The 14,144-nt window shown below is 37.3% G+C and overlaps 1 protein-coding gene across 5 annotated transcripts in view; it reads right to left on the bottom strand.

Moving 5' to 3' along the window:
• The window catches only part of stxbp4 (syntaxin binding protein 4), a 98,489-nt gene that overhangs the window by 25,341 nt on the left and 59,004 nt on the right, over positions 1-14,144 (bottom strand). For 2 of the 5 annotated variants that reach the window (XM_066704660.1, XM_066704661.1), the window contains exons 19-20: positions 13,974-14,023; positions 8,499-8,647 (exon numbers count right to left, since the gene is read on the bottom strand). The exons of 1 other annotated variant lie outside the window; for it this stretch is intronic. In XM_066704660.1, coding sequence (XP_066560757.1) covers positions 8,499-8,647; positions 13,974-14,023 — 199 coding nt within the window. The remainder of the gene's footprint in view (positions 1-8,498; positions 8,648-13,973; positions 14,024-14,144) is intronic. 2 more of the 5 variants (XR_010816816.1, XM_066704662.1) reach the window with 1 other exon arrangement.

Below are 14,144 nucleotides of genomic sequence, written 5' to 3' on the forward strand. Positions count from 1 at the left end.
TCCAAAAAGAACACTGTATAAAAATGAACCTCAATTATTTGAAATCAGGAATATTTATATAAAAAAAACTGAGGGATAGAACTATGTTCAAAAATCATTGACTAACTTTCATGTCAGTGAAATTCATAAATGCTTTTGAAGTGTGAATACCTGGCATCATAACGCATGAACACCATGTTAAGATTTTATAAATGTATTTAATAATTTCAGTGTGCTAGCTATATTTTCTATAACTGCATATGAACAGATAAACTAAATCCTTTTATATCACATTCATGATGTTCAGGAAATATAAATAAAAGTTTACACAGAAATAATGAATTGAAATAAAATTTGCAAACAGTGAAATATAGGTTAAGGGGTTAATAAAGTAATTACCATTGCAAAAGATGAAAATGCATTAAATATATACACACACGCCCACGCATAGTTATCTGGCATAAATAAAACCAGTTAAACGATTCGACTGCTATTTTCTGGGTCCCAAATTGCCACTTTTAGAGTCGTCAGATATTACAACTAACATGCAAACACACAAACTGAAGTAATATTTTCCAGACTTTAATTGCTGCACAGGCATCATTTGTTGCAGTGTAAGTAATGGAAAAATACAATTAATTTAAAAAAGGACTAGTTGGCCAAAGCACAGACAAGCAAGCTGACTAGTCTAGGCATTTCAGAAGTACCTACTTTATTTTGTGTCTAACCCAAATTAAACTGCCATGTTGGAGAGTGAGATATCGACAGCAAAAGAACGATAACAAAAGTAAGATTTTTCCATTGGTGTGCTTGATAGAGGCAAATAAAGGTATCTCAGAACTTAAGAGCAATATTTTTCTCAGCAGCGTTCTCTCTTTTAGAAGAATTGATATCTCAACTGTAAATGAATGAGTTGTAAAATCATTAACCACAATGGCCAAAAGCACTATCAATCAGTAAATAATTAATGTATGTTACACCTGAAAAGCACGTGTTTGCGCCTTATTTTAGGTACAATTGAACTGAACAAAATTCTAATTCTGATAAGAAGCATCTTGATAAAAATCAAACAAACAGCGTTCCAAGGTCATTATGTATGAACGGGGAGAAAAGACATGGATACAATTAATTTGATGAAATAACTGCCTATAACAGACTGGATTTATTAGGGAAATGTAAAATGTATTTTAGGTGAGGGATTGGGTATAAAAAAACAGGATGATTCCAGGTCAATAAAGTCAGATATTAAAATGTTCTTTTTGAGATCGTTCTGGTCATAAGAAAAAAAAAATCTTTGCATTTTCTAGAAGGTGTAAAAGTGAAGATGCAGACTGAGAACGAGACAATGTTGCTATGAAAAACAGAAATTATATGCATGACTATAGTTTTGGTCAACTGGAATTAACTGGTTCATCACCTTTTGAAGTGGAGCAGAAAGCTTTGAACAAAATGTAAGCACCCCCAACCCCATGGTAACAAGAACATTGATATCTATTTCATGCTAATTTGAGAATACAGGCAGCAACATAACTGTGCAGATTATAATCCAATGACATATGACAGTATCCGAGCTCATGTCTTCCCTTAACAACCCGTGAAACATAGCTGCCTGTCACGCTGGGTCTCTTGGGCATCTCTGCAGGTAAGCAATACAAGCATACGCAGGGATTCCGGGGATTTTTAACACGACTTGCCAAAGCTCCGGGAGTGGACAAAGAAAAAAAAAAAAGGAGATGAATATCCTTGCCATTTCATATTAAGCTTTCATGGCTTCTTACAGTACCCCTACCTCCCCTCCCCCAACATCCTTATCCCATCTATTCTACTCAACTTTTTTCTGCTGAGTTATCACCCTTGGCTGCTGTTTGATGCCTAGCCATCGCTGGAGCTTGGCCCCGGGTCACATTGTTACTGCTTCAACCCCCCTCACGTGGCGCACAAAATACTGCATAGCCAGCTGTTATCCCGGGGTGGTTTCTCCTGGGTTCTAGCAGGGTATACCATGTGCCTGGAAAATACACAGCTGTCATCAAACGGAAAGAAATGCCAAAATGTGAGCATCCCTGTCCTCCCAGTCACATGCTGGCTGGTGTGGGAGACACGTTTCAGTGCGCACTCTTGCCTCTGCATTGTGGAGGAGCTGCAGCTCAGAGGAGCCCGGGAATCGACAATCACGTCTAAGCCCATGTTTAAGTGCAGCTGCCCGTCTGACAGTGCTACGTGTGTGTGTGTGTTTGGTGGTGGTGGGGGGTTACGGATGGCATAAGGTGAAGGGAAAGGGACCAAAATAAAAGATCAGACTGGCTCATCAGGGTGTCTCCGGAGTCACTGATGTCATCTGATGTCAGATTTGTCTCCACACACAATTTCAAGTCACACATGATGTCAAATCACTGATGTTGAACAAGGGTCCTTTGACTCAGCTGCCACTAAATAAGGCTGTGATACTGACCCACCCCCACCCCCCATTAATTCGAGTAATTCTTCAAAATTGAACTTTTACCCACATTTTAATTGTTCACCTTTGAATCACAGAAAAATATGATTTATTATCATGACCTTAGTTCAGCCAGAAAGACTGCAGCTGCACCAAGATTAGATGCAACCTTGATAAGCTAAAGCATAAAATGTCAACCAGACCTCACCCTGTCAACTGTTTCTATTATTCCGGCAGGTGCCCTTCTTTCTGTAATGGACTCACTTCAGTCATGTGTTTCTTGAATTTCCTCCTTTAGAATAAGTCTATCAGTGCAAAGCAAAACCTATTTTAAGTGCCCACAACATGCATAATCCCTTATTCGGTGAGCACAGGTTTAACTGTAATCTCAAGGCTTTTACTTACTGCTGTTTGTGTATTACACACACACACACACACACACACACACACACACACACACACACACACAACAATGCAGAATTATTTTTCCATTTATATTGTTATGGAAGGACCCTTAAAACACAGTCAGGCAAAAAAATACAACTTTTCTGAATAGCTTGTAGGATTTTCAATCACTGTTCCACTGGTTGTGTAACGGTTTTAATTTGAATGGCTTTTGAAATTAAGAAATGGAAAAATCAATAACAGAACAATAGTATTAATGAGAAAAGCAAATGAAGGAAAAAAACATGAAGGAAAAAAGCAACCATATGTATCCATTCTTCAACTTTGTGGTCTCACTTTTGCAAAATCAGATTGTTCCAAAGACTTATATTCAGGAAGCAAAGGGCTCTTCATTAATTACACTATGAAGCATTAGCAGGAGAAAACAAAGGTTGAGTATCTTATCAAAAAACTGCTTCCAAGAGGATTTTACCCAGTACAGTTGTTATTATATGGCAATGTTACAAAGCAGATGGATTCAATTTGTTTTTCATGTAGCTAAAAAACAATTCATTAGTACGGAAGCGTATTGCTGCCACACGAAAAAAAAAAAATCACGTAATTACGTGATAACTATCACGTTTTTACGTTATACTGAATTATCACGTTTTTACGTGTTAGGGAATTACAAAATCCTCAACGTCTGACATCATTGTTTTGTCTCCGGTATTCTAGTTCAGTCTGTTATTATGTGACAATTCCCTATCACGTAATAACGCAATAATTCCCTAACACGTAAAAACGTGATAATTCAGTATCACGTAAAAACGTGAGTTATTTTTTTTTAAATATGTAGATTGCTCAATTTCAGCTTCCTACCATTAATTTCTTCACTTCTCTCTCACTTCCAACACCTCCATTCTGTCCACCACCAGGCTTCCACACCACTACTGTTCTGATTTTTTGTTTCAAACGTCTCTTTCACACCCATACCTCCTCTTCTTCCAAGATCTCAATACAAAGCCAGAAGAGTAGCAACAAGCCAAAACACCAGTGAGGCCAAAGCACCAGACAGAAATCCCATTTTCAACTACTATTTATAAACCTGTGAAATTTCTATGAACTCCGAACCAAACAACAACAAAAAAGAAACAACCAAAAATTACACAGGAGTCTGTGAATGGGAATAAAATAAATGGCTTAACGTTTCAGCAACATGCGGAAACACTCTCCTTTCGGACAGATTTGATTGATGTAGCAAATACTCTTGTCTGGGCATCCCCTGCTGTGGCAAATATAATAGTACAGTAAAAAGAAAAAGAAAACAATCCCTTGAGGATGTCCAGTCGATTCATTTAAACATTTTCTTTTTAAAAGGGGGCAAATGGCCTGACACAGAAAGAAGTCACAGGAAAAAAACAAACAAAAATAATAACAGAAACTGCATATAATCCTAGCTGAGAAGGCGCAACCAGACACATGGTGTTGACTGTATTTTAAAGAAACAGATGTTTGTCCTCCGCTTCAGGGCAGTGGCTCTGATCATTTCCTCCCGTTTCTGACAGAAATACTCTGATGTGACATAACAGCAGCAAACCCAGTGGTAACTGCTGACCTTCATTTGGGCGAATGAGCATTTTACCAATCCTGCACAAGGGGCAGTCAATACAGGCTAGATTGTGTGAAAACTGAAGAGAAGAAGAAAGGGAAAAAGCTGTTTTCAGAATAGTGAAGCTGATGCAAGAGCTCCTTATCTGTAGCTCATCATAATTGATTTATGTATTGATTATGTATCAATTATGTATTGATTAAATCACATGATCTCATTACTTTTATGGAAAGGTGGTTTATATGAGCTGTCCACTCCTCGAATGGCATTAAGCATCTGCCAATTGTACTCTATCTTCTGCCAGCTATTGACTTGTAGAGAAGGAAATAGAGATCATCGGGGAATGGCCATAATTTTCTCAGTTGTTCTTCAAGATACTACCCAATCAGGAGCTAAAGATATTTATTTAATTGCCTCCTGCAAAAATAAACACAACCCTTCCAATGCTGATAACGTAAGAATGATTTGACTTAAACATTGTACATTCAGACATCACTTTACAGAGAATCCAACTGTTTCTTAGTTTGATTGTCTCCTTTTATGATAATGAGCAGTATGTATTTATTTTTGCTTTTTTAAAGAATAAAAGAGATGAGTGTTGCTATTCATAGCAATCAAATTGTGGAGCTTTTAAAATGTGGTCTTAATTGATAAAACAAAAACTGGATATAAGAACATTTGTGAGACAGCATTTTTCTAGCCATGTCCTCATTGGCAGGTGGCCTAATTATTATATAATTGATAGGGCGCTTTACGTTGAAAAAGCATGAATCTGATACTCATGTTAACTGTTGCATGTGGAGCAGACTCGGTGTAGGAGCACTTACCCTCACGTAATAACACAGGCTTTAAATCCTGTATATTTAGAAATACTACATAGTTCTTAACTTTGTATGTGCTGCTGAAATAAGCCACTCTAAATACTCCCTGATTTATTATTGTACGTGTTTCCAGATTAATCTTGTTAGTTATCAATTTGCCTTGCATTTAAAGGTGTCTTCAATCCCAATGAGTTGGAGGAATAACTGCATTGTTAATTCATTAATCTGTTTCCCTATAGAGATATTGACTTGGGTAATGTTCTTAAATAAACGTTTTAAACTCTTCCTAACAGCGACCATGCTTTTTCTGATCAACTGGTGTGCTGTTTTTTGTATTTTTTTAATGCCCTTCTCTTATTTTCTCCAAAAGCACCTGCTTGTACTTTTCTCATTTCACTTAGATTATCATTACTACTGAAGTCCTTTCTTATCTTCTCATCAACCTTACTGTTATTCACAATAATATAGGCCTATAGATGATTTTACAGTAATGATGTGCAAATGTGTATATCTAGGACATTGTAAGTTAGTCATTGAAAAAAACAACATATAGGTTGCCTAGGATGAAGGCAGCTGCAAAATGACCTAACAGTAATCTATGAAATGGCATCTATCTGCTAAATTACCTAACATTAATCTCGTATATGACTTTGTAATAGTGGTGTAAGAGCAATTCTCTAATATCATAATGTCCTCAAGAATTGTAGCCGTGAATGTTAAATGTAAAATGTGCTCTTCAAGCCTTGGTCCATAGAGGAACACTATGGTCTGTGAAAGACAGAGCCTTTCAATCCTAAAATACTACACACTAAAATCAGCACGATCACAACTACTACTACCACCACCACTACATCACAGAAACTACAGATAACCCCTCCCACCCCAAAAAAAGACAACCCATTACTAGGGAGGACTTTATTTCACAGCTTTTGCTACTTTCTCATATGTACAGCTTGGGTACATGTACATGAATTATACAGGGGGCAAGACACAGTATCATGGCAATAGAACACACCTTGTTTCGTCTAAAAATAAGGCCAATGCAGAGTTATCACAAAAAATGCAATACAAGCCTTCGGACATTTGTATGCTTACTTGAATACGGGTAGCTTTAGCAGTATCTAAATATAGAAGAGTCCAACACTTCCACATTTGGCTGGTTCATGGAATGATTGTTACACGGCTGTTTGCCAGTCAGTTTAAAAGTGCTGCTGATTTTCTGTAACCACAGTGGTTTGAGACACTACTGTCTTCTACGACTTCAGAATTCAAATTCTGCCTTCGCTCTTTTAAATAATAATGTCACATATACTCTAGATGCAAGGCAGGAGGTTGAGACCAACACTCACAAGTGTAATTACAAAGAATCGGATTTAGGCTCTCTGATAAGCCTTTACTCTGTAATTTGAAAGTAATATTTAGTGAGATCTGTTAGTTGACAGACGTAATTTGATTTGTAAATACTTGTGTTGTGAGAGAAAATAAATATGCATGCTATGCTTTGATTATGATCCCAAATTCAAACTTTTTGTTTGATGTAACAACTAGCCAAACTTAAAATATTAATTGCAGTCCTATGTAGTACACAGCCAGTCAATTTTTAATATGTCCCATGGTGCGATGCCGCATTTTTTAATTTTATGGTTCCACTTTGATAAACCAAAGATTTATTTTTTTCCAAAATATAGCTTTGTAAAGAAACTCTAAATAACGAAATATCCTTTGATATTAATACCAAAGCATGTCTTTCCAATTCAAAAAACATCTCTTACATGTTGACATCTCACAGCAGAAAACATCGAGACGAAAAGACAAAATACCAAACAAGGCTTGTGTAGCGATCCCGAGATATAAAAAAACACAGCACTGCTTAAATATCCTTGGCCTAGATTTTTTCCTTTACAAAACACATTCCTTTCTGTAAGGTGGCCTTTCTTTGACCTAATTTGAACACAAAATACCAAAAAAACAAAAACTGTGTACTTTTGGGTATAAGCTTGCTGGCAGCTTAAACGACAATAAATCGGGAGTCTGAGGGACAATTTTACATTTTTCTTTCTGTTTCCAAGCAACGCTACCACGGCTGATGTGATTTAGATCAATAAACCCCTAACTGATGCAATGAAATGCTCCTTATATTGTAGTTCCTCATGTGACCTACTTTTCCAAAAGCTCATCCATTGGATTACCTGTGTTTTTACAGATTTTAATTTGTTAATGTACCATTCAAGAGTACGGTTATGATTTAGAGTTTCCTTCCCATCATTATTAAGTGAACTGTGAACTATCATAGCATTTGTGCTGCACTAATTATGCCTCTTGACTATTTCTCTGCATGTATAGGGTTCATAATTACTACAGATTCTACAGATAATTTGGTGTGATAATGCATTGAATGCAAACATCCTGTTAGATGCAGTGTTAATTCTGTCTATGGTGGAATGAAAATAAATGTTAAATGTCAAATGTTAAAGAAAGATCAAAGGAAAAAAATATATTATTTAAAAAAAAGTTGTAAAAAACAGAAACCGATCAAATACATTTAAAAGGAAAAAAATCGAATACATTTATATATATTTGAATTCCCTAAAATGTTAAATGCTTCTTTTCACATTATGAGCACTATATAAATATTTATACATGTGTGCACTGCATGGCTTTTTGATCCTATGATTTTCACACTAGAGTTTAATCAGTGACACCCGTCTCAATACATTACATCCAGGGGGCTTTGTTTAAATAGCAAACACGGCGGTATTATAGTGACACAACAGCCTTAGTGGGTGACATGGATGATTACTTCGCTGTTCATTTATCCGTTTCTAACTCACATAGCATGAGATCCTTTTCTATAATTTTTATTTTATTTTTTTAATCTCAGAAAAGTTTACCCTATTCTTAAAATAATCTGAAAATAAATGATGATAAACAATTTTGGAGAATTCAGAAAGCCTGCTGTTTCATAGTGCACTTGCCTCCTTTTGGAAAAAATACGATTTACAGTAGCAACACTAGGAAAATAAATACCTTTGAAACAATAAAAATATAAACACCAGAGCTGTGAAGTCTAATGTCCCAAATATTTTATGTCCGAGAAAAAAAAAAGGGATGAGAAAGAAGTACAGGTTGCTAAAACATGTCAATAAATAACAGGAAATGTTGAATAATGATCCTCAAGCTGTTGTAAAAGTTGGTTGAGTGATAAATTGTAGATAGAAAAACCAAAACCAAAATAAATTTGTCATGCAGGCGATGAAAAATCACTTACAATCTACTTCAAGAATGGCTCTAACAGATCTGCTAAGTTCTCTGGCTTCTAACACGAGGGCGCTTGCTGTCCAGGGGTTCTTTCTTCCCAGCCGTGCAGCGATTGCTTGTGAGGAGGAAGACATGCCAATCTTCTGGTCGTTCGCAGAACTGCAAGACAAGACCAGCATTCTGCTTATGTCATCTCAAAGACTGTGCCAGGAAAGCCAAAGCAATAAGCAGCATCTATGGACTTTCTATAACAATCAGCTGGTCTGTCAAAGTGGGGGGAACAAATGTACACAATTTCAAGAGTTACATTAAACATTAGGCAGGTTTTAAGGATATTGCCTGTAAGGAAAATACACAGAACTGTCAGAGGGGAACAAAACAGCACTGGGTTTCTTTTACCGTTTCAAAGTAAATGCCAGTTCCTCACTAATGCTGCGATTTCCTCACCAATATTAGTACATTCTTCTATTATCCAGAATATTTTAAAGCTAGCTTTTGCCAAGAGAGAAATGCGCTCCTTTAGTTTATATTTAATACAGCGCTGCTCGGATCCACCTACACTTCAAGATGTCTTTTTGTTTCCTCCAGAGGAAGAGGCAATATCCGCACAAATAACTATTCCTGGCATCTCAAAGTGAACAGAAAATTGTTAAAGGCAATGGCTCATATTTTGACGTGGGATTGATCTTCCTGGCAACTTTTATTCTTTTCTTTATTTATTTTTTAATCACTCGATGAGCTGGAATGAGACTAAAATAAAAAAAATGTTACCTGCATTGACTAGCAGGAGTATATGTGACTTTGTGAAGCTTGCTTTAGGATGAAGGTCATACCTACTGATAGTGTTTTGCTTTGGGGCTGTTTTGCATCCCCTGGTCGTGGTGTCGTAGAGTTGAGAGACACATGGAGGCCAAAATATGCTAGAATATTTGTGCCACAAATCTGGAGCCCCCCTTGCCAAGTCTGGTGGCAGATGGTGGTTCCAGTATGATAATGATCCTAAGCACACATCCAAGTCTATGTTAACAGAGTACAAGTCCTTGATTGGCCCTCAAAATAGAAAATCTGAGGGATGAACATCCAACTGCAGGGCAGACAGACAAGCTTGAGATGTTCTGCATGGAAGAGTGGTCAAATATCCCTCCTGAGAAACTGATTAAACTACTAAATGCGTACAGGGAGTGCCTCCTCCATGTTATCAAAGCCAAGGTGGATCCTTTTGACAGATACACTGACAATACATACAATATTGAGTCTTTACAATATTGAGAGGCCACCTGCATTTTGCTGATCAATTAACTTCTAGATACACTAGGGTCTGATTGCATTTGGAGACTATTGCATATATATATATATATATATATATATATACAGTGAGGGAAAAAAGTATTTGATCCCCTGCTGATTTTGTATGTTTGCCCACTGACAAAGAAATGATCAGTCTATAATTTTAATGGTAGGTGTATTTTAACAGTGAGAGACAAAAAAACAACAAAAAAATCCAGAAAAACGCATTTAAAAAAAGTTATACATTGATTTGCATGTTAATGAGGGAAATAAGTATTTGACCCCTTCGACTTAGTACTTGGTGGCAAAACCCTTGTTGGCAATCACAGAGGTCAGACGTTTCTTGTAGTTGGCCACCAGGTTTGGACACATCTCAGGGGAGGGATTTTGTCCCACTCCTCTTTGCAGATCCTCTCCAAGTCATTAAGGTTTCAAGGCTGACGTTTGGCAACTCGAACCTTCAGCTCCCTCCACAGATTTTCTATGGGATTAAGGTCTGGAGACTGGCTAGGCCACTCCACGACCTTAATGTGCTTCTTCTTGAGCCACTCCTTTGTTGCCTTGGCTGTGTGTTTTGGGTCATTGTCATGCTGGAATACCCATCCATGACCCATTTTCAATGCCCTGGCTGAGGGAAGGAGGTTCTCACCCAAGATTTGATGGTACATGGCCCCGTCCATCGTCCCTTTGATGCGGTGCAGTTGTCCTGTCCCCTTAGCAGAAAAACACCCCCAAAGCATAATGTTTCCACCTCCATGTTTGACGGTGGGGATGGTGTTCTTGGGGTCATTCCTCCTCCTCCAAACACGGCGAGTTGAGTTGATGCCAAAGAGCTCGATTTTGGTCTCATCTGACCACAACACTTTCACCCAGTTCTCCTCTGAATCATTCAGATGTTCATTGGCAAACTTCAGACGGGCCTGTACATGTGCTTTCTGGAGCAGGGGGACCTTGCGGGCGCTGCAGGATTTCAGTCCTTCACGGCGTAGTGTGTTACCAATTGTTTTCTTGGTGACTATGGTCCCAGCTGCCTTGAGATCATGAACAAGATCCTCCCGTGTAGTTCTGGGCTGATTCCTCACCATTCTCATGATCATTGAAACTCCACGAGGTGAGATCTTGCATGGAGCCCCAGACCAAGGGAGACTGACAGTTATTTTGTGTTTCTTCCATTTGCGAATAATCGCACCAACTGTTGTCACCTTCTCACCAAGCTGCTTGGCGATGGTCTTGTAGCCCATTCCAGCCTTGTGTAGGTCTACAATCTTGTCCCTGACATCCTTGGACAGCTCTTTGGTCTTGGCAATGGTGGAGAGTTTGGAATCTGATTGATTGATTGCTTCTGTGGACAGGTGTCGTTTATACAGGTAACGAGCTGAGATTAGGAGCACTCCCTTTAAGAGAGTGCTCCTAATTTCAGCTCATTACCTGTATAAAAGACACCTGGGAGCCAGAAACCTTGCTGATTGATAAGGGATCAAATACTTATTTCCCTCAGTAACATGCAAATCAATTTATAACTTTTTTGAAATGCGTTTTTCTGGATTTTTTTGTTGTTATTCTGTCTCTCACTGTTAAAATACACCTACCATTAAAATTACAGACTGATAATTTCTTTGTCAGTGGGCAAACGTACAAAATCAGCAGGGGATCAAATATTTTTTTTCCCTCACTTTATATATATATATATATATATCCAGTTTAGTAGCTTTCAAAACAGCTGCAGTATGAGGCCTCAAAAATGTTTGCTGGAAAAGCACATGAGATTCATGAGCACATACCCCTGCAGTGGGCTCTGTATCGTAATGGATTTGACAGAAACAATAAACTTTGCCATGGAACAATTAGAATTCTGCACGCAACCTAAAGGCCTTGAAAGTGATGTATTCTCCGGTGCTTTAATTCAGCAGCCCTTCCCCTGGGTGCTTAAAGCTTGTCAGTCAAAATGAGGGCAAACAACATTCACACTGGGAATGGGAAAAGTGTGCAGGACCTCTGGCTTAATTGTGTGCTTTGGATCTTGCCCTGGCACATTCTATGATGACTTGAAGTTGTACATAGGCCGCAAAACTTTTCTACCCAAGATGCTTGTACTGCATTCTCAATAACCCTCCAGAAATTCCCAGAAACAGAAACGTTGCTCACAAAAGCAGCCAAGCAGTGTTCAGTTTTCCTCTTAAATGAATAAATGAAAGTTATTCACAAGAGACAGCCCTGGTTTTAAAAACAACTGATAAGTCATAATACAGGATGACTTTCTGAAACAAACAAGATGTACTTGATACGTTTTATTTAATTATTTTGCCACTTTATTTATTTATTTTACTTTCTGTATTTTATTTTCTTGTATGTGGCATCCAAACTACATGGAAAAATAGAACCTAGTCCAGGAAAACTCGAGCATTAAATCGGTTTTAAAATCTGCAGGGGTCGTCATTATAAAATTTGAGCTCTCATTCCATCTGAGGTGTCAGAGTCATGAAGGCAGTATGAATGCACAAGGACATGCAAACGGCTTAGGCACCACATAATTGGAGCTTGTTAAAACCGCTGCCAAATACATGCAATGATCTGACACCTTTTTCAGAAGAAAATATTTCAGTTTCCCAATTTTACTGAAGAAAGGAAATCAACTTTCAGTGTCCCGTGGACGCAAATGAGAAAAAATATATATAAGTGTGTTTGTGTGTGTGTGTGTGTGTGTAATTATACATGTTTGAATATTGGCCAAGCTTAAATGCCAGTCTGCCTGCATATCAACATTTTCTGGATTCAGGAGTCTACAAAAATGTGGACTTTATTTTTATTGTAATATGAAGAGACTATGTGGTACCCATACTATCATTTTCCATACACTTTATTCCGGATATACATTCTCAGCATGACTAATGCTTTAGGCATTGTACAGAATTAGAATTGGAAAACTGCAGTCAAGAAACATTTTTTGTGCTTGACAGTCCAAAATCTCAGCCATTCTGTGCTTTCAAACCATCTTAAAATAAAATAACACTTTTCCTGCTGATTAACAGTACTTCTCTCTTTTCAAGATAAATTCAAAATTAGTTCACTTTAATATTCGTATTCTCTTTAAGAATGGAAAGATAGTGAAAAGAATTAACAAAGAATTAGCCTTTTTTGGGCTTTAAAGTTGGCAAAGACAGATTTCAACCACAAAGAATCAGAATGATCCGTCTTATCATGACAGCACAGGGCTATCAATTTATCACAATCTACTCTAACTAAAGACAGCCTTCCTTATTGTAAACTCACACTATGTTCACATACCAGACACATAACAACTTTACCAGAGAGTAAAGGCATTAAAAAGGCCCTAAGAAATGAGGGTTGAAGGCCAGAAAACTCCACAAATAAAATATCAAACTAAAACATTAGCTTCTTAAACCACACTCCACAGCATTTCAAGAAAACAAATAAAATAAAATCTCTGCAGGTCATGAGAATACTATAGTTGCATTGAAAGGACTAAATTGGGTGTTAGCAGTGGGTGGTTTTAGCCTAACTACACTTACTTAACTTGAGTGTTTGCAGCCAGTTTGAGAAAGGGGCTGAAAAAATTACCCTGGGATACTGAAGATTTCAAAAGAGGGAAATGGTCTGTTTCAGAATTTATTTATTTTTTCATCTCCAATTAAGAACATATTACCATACACTTGCTGAGAAAGGTACTGATTCTCTATGAGGGCAGACTGAAGTAATCCCATGGTGCACCAGGCAAGGTACTTCCACAGCAAAGTAAATAATGCTGAGGATGATTGGCAGATCCAGCAGAGCCACAAGGGACTGTGAAAACTTTACTGCTGTCAAAAGGTCCATTAAAGTGTTGCCATTAGCAACAAGTTACAGTAAGCGTTTTCTCTTTAGATAAACATATCCGGTAGAATTGTACTTGTAGATTAATTTGAATTTCTGCTGTGTATATAAAAAGCCATTATTAATTTATTTTAAAATTGTAACTTTTAGTCATTTTAGCTAAGTGTGTCAACATTGTATTATTACAAAAAAATGTTTTTACTAGTTTATTTCAATGAGCCATATAATTTCTGCCAGTACATCGACAGTACTGATACTGCAAGGACAGCTTTTAACCTTGTTTAGGTGCCTCGGATAAGATCACTGATAGCACATGTAGGTATCTGATTAATTACAACTTCTACTAGATTTGAACAGTATACATTACCTATAATTTGTCAGAGAACCTTGGTTGTCTGCAAAGAAGTCTTGTACAACCTGTGAAAATAATGCACACACATATAAAATCTAAAATAAAATTATGAAAAAGCATGAAAAATATGAGAACCATGAGAACACTGAATTTAATTCAATTCGATTCAATTCGATTCAATTCAAA

This window comes from Amia ocellicauda, chromosome 5, assembly GCF_036373705.1.
Source record: "Amia ocellicauda isolate fAmiCal2 chromosome 5, fAmiCal2.hap1, whole genome shotgun sequence".
Lineage (NCBI taxonomy): Eukaryota > Metazoa > Chordata > Actinopteri > Amiiformes > Amiidae > Amia > Amia ocellicauda.